At 41.0% G+C, this 18,365-nt stretch overlaps 1 protein-coding gene across 5 annotated transcripts in view; it reads left to right on the top strand.

Annotated features, from left to right (window-relative positions):
* Positions 1–18,365, top strand: part of loxl3b (lysyl oxidase-like 3b) — a 60,092-nt gene that overhangs the window by 6,440 nt on the left and 35,287 nt on the right. For all 5 annotated transcript variants that reach the window (XM_015343830.2, XM_015343833.2, XM_015343829.2 and 2 more), the window contains exons 2-4: positions 6,758–7,079; positions 7,772–7,935; positions 13,046–13,260. In XM_015343830.2, coding sequence (XP_015199316.2) covers positions 6,776–7,079; positions 7,772–7,935; positions 13,046–13,260 — 683 coding nt within the window. In that variant the 5' untranslated portion in view covers positions 6,758–6,775. The remainder of the gene's footprint in view (positions 1–6,757; positions 7,080–7,771; positions 7,936–13,045; positions 13,261–18,365) is intronic.

Raw genomic sequence — 18,365 nt, 5'->3', positions numbered from 1 at the left:
AATACAGTGCTTTAATTATCATTTAGGAGCACCACGTTCTGGTCTCTTAAGTTATATATCAGGATTCTTCAGAAATTGTCTTCATTGATGTTGATGCAAATAGTGGTGTGTTAGAATGATAAAATAGGAGATATCAATAGAATATAATGAATATACAAATTCTGACATCAACTTGCTATTGAAGCAAATTAAAATAAAATTATACCTCCTATATTTAGGAAATACTGAGTGTTACCTGGCAGTTGTGTTCTTGGCTTCTCAGATACCGCTTATTAATGCAGTTAATAGCTAGACAACAATCTTAATAAGAAAAATAATTACTGCATCAATTTATACAAATACAACACACTACTATATAAAGATAACTGCAAGCCCTGGATTATGTGAGCTTTGCCCTTTAGAGACATAGAAAGAATAGAATTCTAGCTGAAACTGAGTTGCAAAACATCTTAAAAGTGTAAACTGCCCAGTGTTAAATCGCCCTCTTAAACAAATGCTAAACAAACAGAAATTTCAAAAAATTCCGAACAATGCGTCTCTAAATAAGGAGAGACTTCTTTAGTCTGCATATTCCACAAATAGGAAATCATTATTTCCATAAATATGAGACAACCATTCCCTTTGCTTGAGAGTACAGTACTCTTCCTGTGCTCAGATGTCCTGTAGAACTTCTGATCTATTGATCTGTATATGAAGGGGGTGTCTCTCATGGCCCAGATACTTCTCCTCAAGTCTTCCTCTTTTCTTTCTCCCTCTAGCTCTTTTCTGTTTATTGTGTGCCTTCATTTTTCTGACTTGAGACCTACTTTGTCCCATGTACAGTATGTCCCCATGAAGACTGTCTTAATGACCTCCCTCTGAAGGATCTGGTCACAATTTAAAATTCGTGTTCTGTGGTGACTGACGTAAGGATCAGATTAACACTTATTACCATTTGCTTTGCTCACCTAGATCTTTGGTATCATTTGAGAAGATCATATAAAGGGACAGTTTATGCAGTTACTTAAGAATGGAATGTATTTGGGGGTGAAAATGACCACATCCCCAAACCGAAATGACATCCACTTATCTATTAAAAATATTGAAATTATTTATTTGACATCTTTTTAATAATTTGAAGTATTTTCACAGTGTCAGTGTTTTTGAAAGGATTTGTTTTTTATCTGAGCACTATTCCAACTACTGGAACACTTTTTCAAAATCTGAAGCCACGTGATGTTTGAAATGTTTTAAATGTCTTGTGTAGCCCTGTCCTAATGATTCACTTGCAACGCTGTCTGCGTTTTACAGATCTCACATACACGCAAAAGTTTATTTAATAAATATCACACAACCACAATATGAGTCAAGTAACACTTATTAGTTATTTACTGTTGATGAGACTCCTCACTTGAATGTAATTACATTTCTAAATATACATAAGAATGATACACCAGTGACATAACTTGAAATATTTTCAATATAATTATGGACATAAACGCCCAAATACCCTCAGTCAACTAGTGGGTTGGGCACCTGAATTAATACAATTTGACATATTTGTGTAGAATTTTTACATGTATACAGTAAAAGTCACTTTTAAATTTTTGGTTAATATTTATACATTTCATGTAAAATGAGTAGGGAAGAGTGTTGTTGGGAGTGAGCTGTGAACAGTGTGGGAAATGTCATGTGGAGTCATGCCCACAGACACATCTAAACTGCTCAGCTGTCTTCTGTTCATTGAGGCCCAGTCAGCCTTTCCAATTCAAAGTCACGTAACTGGATACATCTTTTTCCTTATTTAGGTTTTTAGCTGATTAGCACTTGTAGTTCGCTTTATTTAATGGTTCTGTTTGTTGAACATTAAGGCAACAGTTTTGTTTTTTTGTTGTTTTGGACTTTAAATTAACAATGCTTCTTTTTCTCTTGTGTTTTTTCACACAGCAGCTTGCTTTGTTTTAGGGTTTTTGTTGATTTTCTGCAATATAAACATACTGTAAGACACAGACTCAGACCAGCATTTTACAGATTTATTTGTAAACCTTAGATAATGGGAGATGAATGGTGGCCTGTTTGTAGCCCCAAGAGACACTATTCGGCCACAAGTGGCTACACATGGCATTTGTTGTCTCAAACACTCCATCAAGCTGTCTGTTGCTGGCCACACCCAAGTATGTTAAAGTAAGGACTAGTAGAATCCTAAATTAAAGATGTGGTATGATGTGGTTTTAGGTGCATTAACGCAAAAATGTGCAAATCAGGAATGACCTGTACTGCAGTTGTGCTTGTGCTGAGATCTTTTAAGTTAAATAATGGAGTCTTATGCTCACTGGTAGTTACATCATTGTAGGATTATATTTAGCAACGTTTTCTTAAATAGAACTGTGGAAGAACAGGGTCACAGATAACTTTCGGAGCGTGCATTAGCTTTTCGCCAGTTCCTCCTCTAATTATCCTTTCTATAGTGTGTACAGTATATACAGTATGTATAGATGTGTAGCCACAACTGTTGTTTTAAAGCTTGGATAGCAATACAAGCTTCTTGCTGTAGTGATTTTTGACTTTGGTTCAATTAAGCGGAGCGCACCTGACCATTCAGGGTTGGTACTTGTTGGTTCTTTTCTTTTGTTTTCAGCATGGAATAAACGTTAATTTGCTCCCATAAATATCAGGAAGCCTATTTGAAAGAACTGTATTTCATGATGAAGTCCTGTGTGTGAATTTGTCAGTAGGATATACAGTACTCACTATGAAAGTTTGCAGTAGGTATGTTTGCAGAGTTGAAAGCCCTCTTCAGTCATTTTCACAATCAACACTCGTCTGAATGCACTGGACAGTGCCGTCTTGAGTGACTGCTGTTGTCTGGGGTTCTGGGATATTTCATGAAAAAAATCAGCCCTCGTAAAATTATGCATGAGAAACTTGTGAGTGGGCTGGGGCTGTTTCTCTTCTGTCCCCCAAATCTAAACAGTAAATATAATATGCACACTTATTGGAAAATCGATTTTCATAGTATTATTCCAGTCTGAAGTGATGTTTTCAGCTGTGATGGAACTTGGCACAGTTTAACTGTTTGATGAAGAGATTATGCCTGTTGCTGTTCAAGTATTAATCAGATGGAGAAACTGAGACATTGGTTTGCACTGCCAGTAAGTGGAGCTGAAGTTTTTTTCATAGCCCTCACAGACTTCAAATGATTGATCAATTGACTGTGCTTCCTTGAAAATCACTCGACGAAGTCTTATACTCCCCATCTGGTCCTATGGCTGCACCAAGGCTCTGCATGACCTCTTTCTAAATCACCTGCTTCCTCACTGAGTAATCAACCACTGGTCTCGCTTTATGGTTTTAATTACTGTCGGTTTCCTTTGCTTTGTCTCAATGGCGTGTTTAACAATTATAACACAAAAGCTTTACAATTGTTCCATGAACTGATTTTTCTCCCATAAACAAATCACTATACAGGATGTATTAAACGGTTGGATGTAACTGTTTGGTGCTCATGTTTCAGTATAAATTTGGTTGCATTAGAACGTACAGCATAAGAAAATATTTCCATTCCAAGGTGTGTCATTTTTAATTGCATACAGTATCAGCGTGCAATTCTGAAACTGTTAGAATTAATGCAGTTTCTGTGGACTTGTGTTTAAACATGAAATATGAGCTTTATAAATATAGAACTATTTTGTTCTAAATTAAACAATATAATAAAAATCAAAATCTTGTAAATACACAATATTGTATTTATAGGTTTATGTTATGAGACAAAAACTCATTATTTCTTGGGGCATCATTTTGTTTTGCAGTTACCCTTCAGTACTTGTCTAAGAATTTTTCATTGAAACCATCTGTAAAGTAGGTGGACCTACAAAAGTTATCTGGATATAAGTCACAGTTTTTTATTCTTATAATAAGAACAATTATATTACCAAGGTGGTTTTAAAAATGTTATTAGTCATTGTTTCTGTGGGGGGCATTGTAATGTTAGAACTCTTTTTTTATAATTTTAGAGTATTGCCTTCCTAGTATAGCCAAGAATCCACACTTGATCGTTCCTTATGCTGTGACTCACTTGTGTTTGTGGCTGGGGAATTGTTTCTGTAACCAGTGTTAAGACACTTCAGAATGAGCAAGCTCTGCCCAGAGAAATCTCAATCCATTATAATAAGTTTCACTCTGTTTTGAGGGGAAAAAAACGAACTCCAGATGATAAGAGAATATAACTGTAGAGTTTTCCACATACAGAATGTAAAAAGTAAAGCCACTTTCTTTTCCAATGATGAAAATCATCTGGGACTGATATGGCCTGTTCTGTCGAGGGCTTTCATGAAGGCAGGGGTAGGGTGGGGAGGGGTCAGTCCTGCATAACTGATGGAATGATGTCAATGACCCTGCTGTGAGTTTAAATAACTATTCAAGGAATGTTTGACCTGGGCTGTATCACCTCATACTTTCACTGCGAATGGACAGGATGAAATTCTACCTTAGCAAAGCGTAGTCAGTGGTGTTGAGACGGCAGAACATAACCTTGCTTGATTTTTCCCGGAACATTTTACAGTATGGTTCTGCAGCTAGAACACATGATAATTTAACACATTTCCCACGATTGAATATGAGCATACTCATAGTATGGATATGACTACACTCAATAGTAATTTAATAGTTGGTGTTAATGGAGATATTTTCCCTTCCATCAAGTATTATAAAGCTAATGCACTATGAATAAATAGACGTACAGTCTGTATGTACTACATTTAATTAGTATTGTCATTTTTGCAAATTTAGAGAATTGCAGTCCAAAGCATTTTTTGTCATCCATGTTATGTGAAAAATACGATCAGTCTTTGTATAAACACTACAAGAGAAAAGATTTCCGTACCGAAATCACACACTGAGCTATTTTAAAAGGTGGAAACTTAGCACGTTACATGTAACCCTGTGAAGAACTCCTCCGATTGCACTTGAAATCGCACCTCTTAAATAACGGGGTGGTGAGGAAGTGGAAAAAGGATTTCAAAGCCAATGTTTTCATCATCTTTTCCGTGCCTCTGATTGTTTGTTAGCTTGATCAGATGTGTGAATCCTCACCAGGGCCATGTAGGATTGGCCTTAGACAGTGCTAGCTAGCGTTGCACAGCCGCCTTTTCTGTGATTCCGTGACTTTCCTTCCACCTCTGTCATCCTGGGGTTGGTGTTCTTCCCTTCTTCCCCTTTGTGGCGCGAGACTTTGCCTTGTCCATGCTTGGTCCAGCTGGGATGGAGGCTTCATCTTCCTTGTTGTGCAGACCTGTTTCCTGGGGATGTCCCCTAAATACAGTAGTCAATCATAAGACCAGTACATCGCCAGCAGAAATATAAGTCTCCTATTTAAAGATTTAGAATAGATGATTTCACAATGACTAAGCTTATATAAATACTTAGAAGATTCACATTCACCATAGTTGTCTTGTTTCAAGTTCAATAATAATAGAGGAGTAGCAAATTAGCCGATGAGTAAAGTTCCATTTAAAATCCTTCGGCTTGAATGAAACTGCAGCATGATGTGCTTCATGTGGAAGCAGTGTAGTATACTGATTAGGACCTTGGACTTGTAACTAGAAGGTTATAGGTTCAAACCTCTAGTGGACATTGCAGTTGTGCTCTACTTTGCTCAGGCTGCTTTGGGCAGATGCCCTGTAATAGAAATGTATGTAACTTTTCTAATGGCCACTGTGTAATCTGGAGTACATCAGCAGACCAAGGGTCATGAGATGGACCAGCGAAGGAAACACGGGAGAACAGCAGCAGGGAACTGTAGCAAGCGGGCAGGGGAAGCAGGCAAAGCACAGTTCAGATTCGTTGTAGTAGCAGGCAGGGTTCAAAGCTGGGATACATGTAACAAAAGCACAAACGGGGGTTGAGACAAGCCAGCAAAGTGCATTAATCACAGTTTAAAAGCACAAAGTGCATGTCTGGGAGATGAGATAACTTTGAAGCAAGTCAAGAGTCCAGGCAAAACACAAGACGGAGGACTTGGGAACATAGAAGGCTCCAAGCAAACACTACTGTATCACAGAGCCCAGAGCACTGCCTGAGGAGACCTTAAGTAGCCTGTTCCACCTGAGATGGGGAAGGTTGTAATTGCACACAGGTGAAACAGGCTTCTTGTCTGATTTTGTAGCCATGGCAGCTGGCACTGACTGACAGGTGAGTAGAGATGTGGTCAGCTGCTGTGGTAACGCTCCACGGCACTCCAGCAGGGGCATGCATGGCAGCTTTGGTTGAAAGTATCAGCCGAATGTGTTGACATTATATGAATGCTTCTCGACATTTTCAGCTGCGATATAACCATCTTTGGGCTGCACCTTATTCTGTTTGAGCCGTGGTAGCTCAGACGGCAAGGGCATCTAGCTCCTGACTGGAAGGGCCCTGGTTCAATCCCACGTTGGGGCAAGCAATGTTGCTCGCTCTCGTTCCTTCCAGATGGCTCCCAGGTCCACAGCCGGCTTTCCCAATGAGTACCAGGGTTTAATCCTTCTGGGGGTAATAGGCCAGCTGGAGTGTGATGCTGACCACATCACCTCCACCTCCAGTGTCGGATGGTCAAGAAAAAAATGGTGGCCCTTGCCCCCCATTCCCCATGGGCCTTGATGGCCTGAAAAGGGACCTACTTACCTTATTCTGTTAGATGTACAATAGAGCAACATTTGCTGCCTTTTGTTGAGCGTGGTTACGGTCATGTGTTTTGGGTTTAGTCCAAGTGCTGACCCTAAATTGTTCTGTGTCTTGGCTACAGGCAAGCTGTGATCTTGCGATGAAGATGGCAGCGCTGTACCAACAGTGGGGGGTCCTGGCCATGCTCGTGAGTGTCTTGCTGCCCTGCTGTTTATCCCAGCAGACCACTCCCTCCCCGCAGCAGAGCAGCAAGCTCAAGTTCCGCCTGGCCGGATACCCCCGCAAGCACAACGAGGGCCGCATCGAGGTCTTCTTCAAGGGCGAGTGGGGGACCATCTGCGATGACGACTTCTCCCTGGAGAACGCCCAAGTGCTCTGCAAGCAGCTGGGCTTCATCTCGGCCACAGGGTGGGCGCATAGTGCCAAGTACGGAAAAGGAACAGGTGAGCCATGTGTGTCGAATGGAATCTGGCTGCAGCTTGAGAAGAAACCTTCAAGCCGTCCACAGGATCATTACTCAAGCCTTAATTTCCTTCCTTTATTCCATGGCTCTTGGGCACAGTCTGGTACCTTTTTTGTAAATAACGAATGAAAAGGCAACATTGTGTATCTTAGGAGGTAGTATATTTTGGGTACTGCTTTACTGAAAGACATCGTCCAACCTTACCCAGCCATAGTCATGGAGTGTTTAAATTGTGTTTTCGGGTGGATCCTAATCTCTCACACCTAAGATTGTGTATACACCTAAGTATCTAAGATTCACACCCAGATGTCCTTGGCTCGTGTATATCTCTGAACCCCCCCCCAAGCTTCTGTCTTCACCCATGCAGCAAACCCTCTAGCCCAATCTGCACAGTAGTAAGAGGGGGTTTGGGCAGCCTGTTCTCATGGCTGGACTGTCATTCCCTCAGCTAGGTGAGTTACGCTAAAAACGTTTCATCCCACTATCACGTTCATTAGGATCTATCCAAACTACTGAAAAGGTCGGAAGAGTGCTGCAAAGACTATTGCTCTGTTTTCAGAGCAAGGGGAGTGGCATGCTTTGTTTTGTTAGCCTGACTTTGCCGACTGGGGCTGAGGTGGGAGGGTGGCCGTCTTGTTGCCTGAGTCCCCTGTTTCCTGGCTGTGGCTGCAGGGAAGATCTGGCTGGACAACGTGCAGTGCAGCGGCAGCGAGAACAGTATCGGCGACTGCAAGTCCCGCGGCTGGGGGAACAGCGACTGCACCCACGATGAGGACGCGGGGGTCGTCTGCAAAGACGAGAGGCTGCCGGGGTTCGTGGAGTCCAACGTCATTGAAGTAGGTCCCGTCCGCATGCCCCAGGGAAAAGCAAGATCAAGTCTCTTGCCTGTTTTGCTTTTTCCCTCTGTTTCTTAAAAATCCGCTGAGGGTGTGTTGCAGGACTCACAACTGGCAACCCACTGAAGCTCAGCAGGTGTGAGCCTGGTCAGTACCTGGATGGGAGACCTCCCGGTAAAAACTAAGGTTGCTGCTGGAAGAGGGGTTAGTGGGGCCAGCAGGGGGCGCTCACCCTGCAGTCCAGGTGGGTCCTAATGCCCCAGTATAGTGACGGGGACACTATACTGTAAATAAGTGCCGTCCTTCGGATGAGACGTAAAACCGAGGTCCTGACTCTCTGTGGTCAATAAAATCGTGAAAAGAGTAGGGGTGTAACCCCGCCGTCCTGCCCAAATTTCCCATGCCTCCTAATAATCCCCCTCTAGGAATTGGCTTCATTACTTTGTTCTCCTCCCCGCCCCCCCATTCCGACGGCAGGCGGAGCGATGCGCCGGTTGGAGTATTTCTCGGTCGCAGTTAATGGCAACGTCAGCTCAAAGATTTGGTTCAAACCACCAAATGGAGATGGGCGTGCCGACAAGCGGACCCTGCTGATGCGGGATTAACGCTAGGAAAGAGAGAGAGAGAGTGTGTTGCAGGAATGCGCACAGAATGGGATGAAAATGAAATGAAAGGTTATTAAGAGCAGCTTTCAAATGAACAACATAACAGGCTAGGATTGCGAGAGCAAGCCTGTCCTTGCCGGCTGTCCAAGTACCCGCTACCCAGAGTCCGCATCTGAAGATGGTCTTGTTGTTGGATTTTAACTAACACTCCTGATTCTGTGTCTGCCGGAATAACCGGCTGGAGGCAACTTTATCTTCTTGCATGGTGACAGTCTTCTTGCCCTTTTCATTACAGTGGCGCAGGCTGATCAAAATGCAGGGAAATAGCTGGTAAAGTGCAGGCATCTGCTGGACGCAGAGGAGGGATTCACGTTGTTTATTTTAGCTGATTATTAGAAGTTTGTGATTACTGTTGTTTGTTTTAGTTGATCAATGTTATTTTAATCAGCTTAAAGCCAATGTATATGTACTTTAATGATCATATAGGGAGGGTTACTTAAGTCTTTTAACTGTACTTAAATGGTTATGGTTTAACAATACATATATCATGCAACTATACCATTGCATAATGTTCTACGGTATATATACATATATAGTATAATAATAAATTATCTCTGATATCTTTAGGGGTGGAATTCCACAGTTTTGGGGTCCAGAGTGTAGTCGGGCTTGGGGGACAGACAGGAGACCAGAAATAGATGAGCAAAAGTTGTGAGGTGGGATGATTGTAACTTAGACTGTACGATTCTGTGCTGTGTGTTTGTATTCCTCCTCACTGTTGTGCAAGTCTCTTCAGCAGCTGCAGGAAACGTTTGGTGGAGGTTGTTGCTGCTAAAGGAGGTTCTACCAGTGACTAAATACAAGGGCTCACATACTTTTTCCAACCTAGACTGTGAATGTTTAATCACTGTGTTCAGTACTGACAAGAAGAAGTACAATTGTTTGTGTGTTATTAGTTTAAGAAGATTGTATTTGCCTATTATTGTGACTTAGCTGAAGATCAGACTGCATTTTTATGAGTAATTAATGCAAAAATCCAGCTAATTCCATAGGGTTCACAAACTTTTTCTTGCAACTGTACCTATACTATACCTATAGTACATATATATACTATACCTGTATAGTACACTATGCCTATACTATACATATTATACCATACTAACATTAACCTAATACTTATCGAATCTATAGGTGCGTTTTGGTCATTCACATTGTTTAAAACCTGAACTTATAACAAATGATAGCTTAATAAAATAGGTTAAAGGGTGGCATGGTGGCGCAGGGGTGAGCATTGCTCCTTGCAGTGCTGGGGCCCTGGGTCCAATTCCAGCAGTGCCGTCTGTGTGGAGTTTGAGTGTTCGTGTGGGTATTCTCTGGGTCCCTTTTCTCCACAGCTCAGAGACAGGCTGGTGGGATGATTAGCTTCTGGGAATAGTGGCCCTGCTGGGAGTGTGTCTGTGTCCGCGTGAGCCCTGTCGTGAATTGGCGTCCCACATAGGGTGCATCTTGGCCTGTGCCCGTTTTTTGCTGGGAAGGGCTCTGACTCCCCCTCGACCCTGAAGTGAATAAAGGAGTTAGAATGTGGAAGGGTGGATGGAAAACATGTAAAACTTTAATTCATACAGCTTGTGAAGCATGATCATAATTACACTTAAATAACACCAGCAAAAACAAATTTACAATGAAAAAATTCCCTTAGTAAAGGGAATCAGTGGATTGGGACTGATGCATCACATGGCTCCTGCTTAAAACAATTTCTTAGCTTGTTGATTGATCTTTCTGAAGCTTTTTTGGATGGCTATCAATGAGTGCATGGGATTCAAGCCAGTTGTTCTGGATAATAGTAAGAATATTTTACAGATTTTGTGGAGAGAGACATTCCATCTTAATTCCTTGCATGTGTTTGTGCACGGTACATCATGTGCAGTTCTTTTCTTTGGCATTGGAAGCATTTAAATAGGCATCTGTTGAGCATGTGAGAAGCCGTATCTTTTGTTTAAAAATGTGCATTGTTCTACTTTTGTCTCTTCCTTCTTTATGCAGAAACACCAATTTGTGTTAATCTGCTGAAATGTTGTTCAAAACAAGCAATTAATCCTGCCTGATCTGTATCATTTAGGAAAAAAGTAGCCTACTACTTTTACAGACAAGTAGAGGAAAGAGTATAATACAGTATACCCCAATTCTAGTGGATTATAGTATACCATACTAAGGTATAAAACACTAATCAAAGCCCTGAGCAAATAGTTAACACTTGTATCATCCATATTCTATATTGTAACTCCTGGTTATGTCAGATATATAATTTTTCACAGCAGGGTGTATAATCTATGCAACAGAACAGCATTGTGCTATGAAACACCATCCCTTCATTCAGCACGCTATTTTAAATGTAATGTATCTGTTACAATAGGGACGTGTGATTATCATATGCCTGCAAGACCCCACAGGTGAAGTCCTGAATGGAATTAGAAGAGAAATAAGAGAGATACAGTACATGTGCTGAGGCAGCAGTTTGCTCACAGTGACCTGTGGAACTGCACCCTTGTGGCACATTCTTATACTGTGTTGACCTCCTAAGTACAGCTGATTTGTTTGATACCGATGGTGCTTTGCTCTCACACAGTATTTCGTTTTCCATTGTACGCAAATGAAAATATTACACCATTACTGACAATTTGAATATAAAAACCTCAGGCTTACTGTTGGGTGAGACCAAACAGAATACATGCAGCTGGAGTTGGGTTCGAATGACAGATTTCTGCACAGGATAACACCCCAAAAGATGCTCTCAGGCGTTATTTTGCATGTTTTAGGTTTTTAAAACAAGGACAGATTCATATTTGTTGGAATACTGAAATAAGCTGAAAGAAAAAATCTCCCTAACACCTGAACAAGGTAGTGTAATATATTTTATTCTCTTTGGAATTAATATGGCCCAGATTGGACACAGCAACCAGCCTTTCTCTGTGAGAATGCAGTCATATCCTTGAAAGAAATGATGAAATACAGTTGCCATAAGGCTCCTGGCTCCACAAAAGGATCATAGTTCATCCTGTCAGGAGGCTGGGCTACATCTGCTGCCTTACTGCCTAAAGACAAATAGCATGCTGGTGCTAGACCAGCCACATTAGTTTGCAGCTAGAGTTTCCCAGTTTGATGTCTGTCTGAGGACTATATCTTAAAGGTGTTTGAGTTCAAAGCATTACTGGACAATTCTTTAGAAATGAACGTACAGCATGGTGCTTTTCTGCCTTAGAATGATCCTTTTCCATGCTGGGCATGTGCAGTTTTTAAACACATACTGTTTCTGGCTGAGTTGCGAACTCTCGAAGCTTTCCTGCCCTTTATCAAAGGAGCCTGTTCAAAGAAAGCCGCTGGTAGGAAGTAAGGATGGAAAGTCAGCTGAGGAATTCCTTCCATTTGGCCTCCGGGGATAACGTCTTCTCTTCCGGTGCTGTCTCCGTGTTGGCCCGGAGCCGGAGCTCTGAGACACTGGAATGAAGCAGGTTTGTTCAGGGATGCACTCAGATGGCCAGATGTCAGACACTTCTCTGTGAAGCATCGTGTTAACCGTTAGGTAAACAGTCTAGCAGTATGAATCAGCCTTTTGCTGCACTGGGGTAGGTGTGTCCCCTGTGGTTAGACATTTTCTAGTCTGAGGTTACAAAGACTTTTTTATATATATTTGTACTGGCGTGTAAGCGTTCACGTTGTACTGTATGGCACAGCATTTTATTTAAATCATCACTCCCTGTATTTTTAAAACTTGTCTCTGTGGCATCTCATGCTCAATAAAATACCTTTTAAAGAAGCACTGGAATTAATCTGTTAATCAAAGGTATTTCTTATAAAAAATATTATTTCAGATCTTTATGAGTGTGAATGTATTTCTGTGTGACTGACAGACATAATGTCTGTTTCATAAACTAGCATGATGTTCATCGTTAACCCCAATTCTAGTGGATTATACATGTATGCATACTTCTAAAATTAAAAGAAAAGGCAGGGTAGCAAATTAAAGGATTTTCAAGAGGAGCAGGAATTATTCAAATCTAGAATTTTTTTACTGATATTGATTGTTATTGAAGTGTGATGTGAAGTTTTCTGACAATTGTAATCCTAATTATAATTATGAGGAATTTCACAAGAACCCCTTGTTTTACACCCAGCTGTACCCTTAACAGCTAGCACTTAAGGAGTGGTGTTTAGGCCTCTGGATTTGAAATTCAAAGGTTGTGGGTCCACGTACCAGTTGTTTACTTTCACCGAGATTGCTTTAGTGAAACACCCAGCTGTATAAATGACAAGTCGTATTGGATAAAAGAATAAAAGTGTTCACCAAATAGGGTTTTAATAATTGCAGCCACCTCAAAGGAATGAGGAAGATTCTACTCCAGATTCTAAGTTCTACTAGAGCTTAGCCTCATCTCGTGGAGGACCTGGGGGGGTCCAATGGTTCGGACTGTGCCGTCTTGGCTGAGCGTGAATTCTCCGCCCTTTAGCAAGTGGAGGAGAACCGCGTGGAGGAGGTCAGGCTGAGGCCAGTGGTGTCCTACGCCCGGAAGAGAATGCCCATCACGGAGGGCATCGTGGAGGTCAAGCACAAGGACGGATGGGCCCAGATCTGCGATGTCGGCTGGACCTCCAGGAACTCCCGGGTCATCTGTGGCATGATGGGGTTCCCCCACGAGCGGAAGGCCAACAAGAACTTCTACAAGTAAGCTTCGGCCAGGGCCGATGGTGATGAGCCAGCGCGGGGGCGGATTGGGCAGTGCACAGTAGCTTGTGTTTTTTTGGCACGCTATCGTTCATGTCACCGGTCGCTCATTAGGGTGCAGCTTTTAAATAAACCCTCCAGCCTTCGCTAGATGCCTGAAGGAGGACCGTTAACTCCCTGCGAATCGGCAACAACAGCTCGGAGATAGTGGCCTTTCTGGTCGGTAGAACTCAGCTACCAGTTCCTCCCCACTGAGAGCTGGTGTGTGGTGAGCGTACTGGTGCACTATGGCTGCCGTCGCATCATCCAGGTGGGGCTGCACACTGGTGGTGGTGGAGGGGATCCCCATTACCTGTAAAGAGCTTTGAGTGGAGTGTCCAGAAAAACGCTATATAAGTGTAAGGAGCTATTATTATTATTATTATTATTATTATTATTATTATTATTATTATTATGCCTGACTTTTCCCAGTTCTCGCTTGCTGTTTTTTTTATTTGACTTGCTTTGCAGCTGAATCACTTTCTTTTTCACTATAGCCGAACATATGCCTTATACTGTATGTACATATAAGATGTAAGAGATTTCAACGAAATATTGTTTAAAGGGTTTCACAAATATCGCTCAAAAAGGAGATACTTCAGAATTAAAATTTTTCATGGCTCTGATTTTCACTTTTTTGCAAACAGGACTGGGAATTTTGTGAGCTTTTCATCAGCTAATTAGGATTTAACTATCTGTTTTCTTCCAGGGGGAGTGAGATGTACTGTGTATCTTATTAAACTATTTTTCATTATTTTTATCCTTTGAATATGTACCCTTGTAGTGTAGAATGTGAGGAATCCTAATTTCACCATGTGTCAGTTATCCCTGCTGCTGGCTGGGCGTCTGATGCCAGGTGTTGTGAGATAGGTGTGTCACCCGGTCTCTCCTTGCCACCAGGAATGTGCTGCTTGCTTCTGTGCTGACAGTGCAAGAAGAGCAAGATGGCATGGTGAAGCACATCTCAGACTACCTCTGTCCACGCAGTCACCTGTTCCAAAGGGCAGGAGCTAAAGCACTAAGTCAAGTTAACAATGGCTGGGTGTTCGAATTTAAAAGATGGTAGAGCACCCCTGTCATTATATTTTTAATATGGTACAGTCACAGCTGTGTTCTTACTGAATTTAAAAGCCTGGGTTTATATAAGTTCTTAAGTATTATGCAGCATGGGATATTAAGGTCTTCAAGTCAAGAATTAAAATAAATAATTCTATAGAATACACATTATGTAACATATAATAATACAATGTATGCAAATGTCCCTTTTTATATGATTATTTCATTGGAGGAAAATACTAAAAAAAATGAAAGATAATTTACATGTACAGTAATAAGAATATTATGTTTACACTTCAGATTTGCTGTTACAAATAGGTTGATATTTGGATCTTGTTCTTAAATTTATTTTCTAGTCTTACAAAGCTTGAGTTTACCTTTCCAAGGCTTTTTAATGTTCCTCCTTACTCCTGAGGTCTAGGGAGCCTAGTTAGAGTCCCTGAGGTTGTGTGGTGATCCTGTGGCATAATAAACCAAGTCAAAATAATCCTTATTGGCAGGTTAGCATTCCTTACCTCATCTGTGGCTTGTTACTAGTTGTTGCTGTGCAATGTTATCGTGAAGCTGAAGCTGCACACTCCCTTTTCTAACCCATTATTGAGATCCTGAGTGTTGGATAAAAATTTTAGGCCTAAATATTCCGTAACCTGCTAGCCCTGTTTGAGATGCCTACAGCAGTCAATATAGTCTCCTGCCTTAAATTACTCTGCCTTGGTTAGGAATGTTAGGATATCTTTTCTTTGTGCAGTACATTAAAGTGCTACAGAGGTTAAATCTGATTCATTCTTCGGGTGACATGAACCTTATGTTATTTTATATATATACCGTATGAGTGCTTGCTGCTAGTGAGCACTCGCTGGGGTCGAGCAAAACAAAAACCGACTCTGAGAATGGAATGTAGTGCTGTTTACCAGGTACAATATGTATAAGACCTTCAATATTAGCATTACCACCTTGTACCCTGATCTTATCAGATCTCGGAAGCTAAGCAGGGCTATGGCTGGTCAGTGCTGGGTTGAGAGACCTCAGGAAAGTCAGGTTGATACTTGTTGAAGATCCCATGGCAACTGTCCAGTAGAACAGGGGTGTCAACCCCTGTATCCAGCTTAAATTGCACCTAATGAATTAAATTGCAATTAATGAATTGAATCACCTGGTCTTCTGTGTACTGGGGTTCCTGGAAAAAGTGGCCGCTGGGCCCCACTCAGCTCACCCACTACTCACCCTCAGAGGCAGATGAAGAGGGAGCCCTCCTGAATGTAAAGCACTTTTGGAATGAGAAATTATAGGAACAAACAGTAAGAAAGCTTACTAATGAGAGCAGGACATTTGGAACAGCTAGCGTGTATGACTGACAGTAGCTCATTAGTCCAAGGATCCCATCCTGCCCCCTCTTGGAAAAAGCCTGAATATTGGCTGCAACAGCATGGCTGGACTCTTGTTTTAGACACAACCCTTGATGTACTTCTTTTCTCAGTATTAAATGCACATCTTTTGGCTTGTGTTTACACATCTACTGGTTCTGAAGAAGTGCAGTGGGTCATCTGTGCCTTTGAAGATTTTGAATTCTTGATCCAGCTCTAGTGGCGCAATCGGTCAGCACGCAGTACTTATACAGCAGTGCACAGGGGAGTCATGCCGAGTTTGTGAGTTCACGCCTCACCTGGAGCAGTGTCATTTAGGGCGGAGTGGTGGCTCTGTGGCTAAGAATCTGCGCCTGTGGCTGGAAGGTTGCCTGTTCAAATCCTGTGGCAGAGGAATCCTACTCCGTTGGGCCCCTGAGCAAGGCCCTTAACCCCAACTGCTCCAGGGGTGCTGTGTAAATGGCGGACCCTGTGCTCTGACCCCAGGCTTATCTCCCTGTCTGTGTGTCTCATGGAGAGCAAGTTGGGGTGTGTGAAAAGACAAATTCCTAATGCAAGAAATTGTATATGGCCAATAAAGTGATCTTGTAGTTGTCTCTATTAAAGGGTGAAAAATCCAGTTCTTTTTCCTGTCAATGGACACCCCTTTTTCTAAGGGTGGGGGGTTACAGATCCTTTAGTTTTCTGAATAGGAGGATAAGCAAACTAGAATAATAACTGTCATAATGTGAATTTTCACTAAAAATGGTTAAACTGGGTAAAATAATGTGTAATATTTTAGTTAGAATCTTATTTTCTTAAATGTGTGCATTACCAAATGAAAAGTACAATTTAGAAGGCAAAACATAATGTTACTACAGCTTAAGAAAACACCACCTTAATGGTATATAGTGGTTATTTCTCTATAGTGGCAAAAATTGTTTCATAACTGTTCTTACGCAAGCCAGCTCGATGACGTTATGCAACTTAGCTTCTTGTGTAACTATACTGTGGCGGGGTTTATACCAATAGAGGCATTATACCAATTTTATACCTTATGAATGCTAAGTTGTTTTTTTTTTACTAAAAAAACACAGAACCAAAAGTATAACTTTGTATAAAATACAGGTAAGTTTGAGGACTGGAATTGAAATCCCACGTTTTCCACTGTATATATTATTATGTCTGTGCAGAAGAGACAACTATTCCCTGTTACTGGAGTCAGTATTTTTTCCATATGGATTATCTGGTTAAAAGCCAAGAGAAAGAAATGGGAAACAGATTAGATTTGCCCGTAGAAAAAGTAAATTAAACTTTAATACTGTATATAACTTTTGCCTGTTTATGATGGCAATGCCAATTTCGTAACTTAATGTGCTTTTCATATGCAGGTACTGTATGGTTTTTGTGGTTGATTTTTGTATAAGCTTTAGTTTGGACAGAGATGCAGTCTAGGAGCAATAAAGGAAATAAGTTTTATGAGGGAACTATATTCCTAAGGTGGCAAAAAATGCCATAGTGATCCATTAAATCAAACTGTTTCACTTTTGTGTCCAATTGAATAACCAGAGTTACATTAATAAAATATTAATCACTGTGTTTGGTTAATCAATAGTTATTACAGATTTAGATCTACATTGCAAATTGCTATCTTACACTTTTACAGGTGAAAAAGCTATACAATGAAATAAAGCTAAATTTAAAAAGTACTGTACAACGTTCATATTCAATCTAAGGTAGGACAGCCTACGATGCTATGCAGCTTTATTGAATTAATAATTGTTGACAAAAATGTTATTGACTAATAATTACGGCATTGTTTTAAAACAGTATTGTTGCTGTAGGATGCATCGTTCCATTGGTAAACAGAACACAAAAAATAATAATGTTTTAAAATAATGCCTTCAATCCAAAACCACAATACACCCAAATCATTGGATAAATTAGTTTCTAGTGACCAAACTGCCTATATGGACTGATTGGCCTAGTTTAGGTCCCATACTGTATGACTCATCGTACTCACTGGGTTACTAGTGGCTTGTTGATCTGGGGATGTTATCTCCCATTTCTTGAGTGATGCCAGGACATCAGCTCCAGCAGAATGGCTGGACAGACCACAAGAATCCTTGTGTCAGACGTTCCTTGGTTTCAGTCCTATAAGTACACCCTTATAATTTTACGTATTTGCTTCACTGTTGGTCCTGAAATAGAAACTAATGTAAAAAAAAAACCTTCAGGGCTGTGGTTCAGCAGAACAAGAGTTCACCACCACCACCAGACTGGTGTCTGTGCTTTGTTTGAATCCAACAAACTGTAACAGACTAAAGACCCCAAAAAACATAAGTTTGTCAAATAAAACCCAACTGTTGCCAAAGGGTGAAAGTTTATAGTTAGAGAAGATAAATGTATAGTGGCGACAAGCCTATAATAAAGTTCTTGGAAAATGTTGCACAACTTGAATTGAAACTTTCGCAGATTTCTTCAAAACCCAAACCTGATTTACTCCTCGCTAGCTGCTGCAATCATATTTATGTTCGCAAGGGTGGACGTCAAATTGTTTGTATACAGTATGTGTCCTGAACCACAAACTTCCACTGTACCAAAATGTTTGGGTAATTAACTTCATAGGTGTTATTCTATAGCTAAAATATGACAAAGTAATTCATA

The sequence above is a fragment of the Lepisosteus oculatus genome, chromosome 1 (assembly GCF_040954835.1).
Source record: "Lepisosteus oculatus isolate fLepOcu1 chromosome 1, fLepOcu1.hap2, whole genome shotgun sequence".
NCBI classification, from domain to species: domain Eukaryota; kingdom Metazoa; phylum Chordata; class Actinopteri; order Semionotiformes; family Lepisosteidae; genus Lepisosteus; species Lepisosteus oculatus.
The sequence above is the reverse complement of the archived record's forward strand: the minus strand, read 5'-3'. Positions and strand labels throughout refer to the sequence as shown.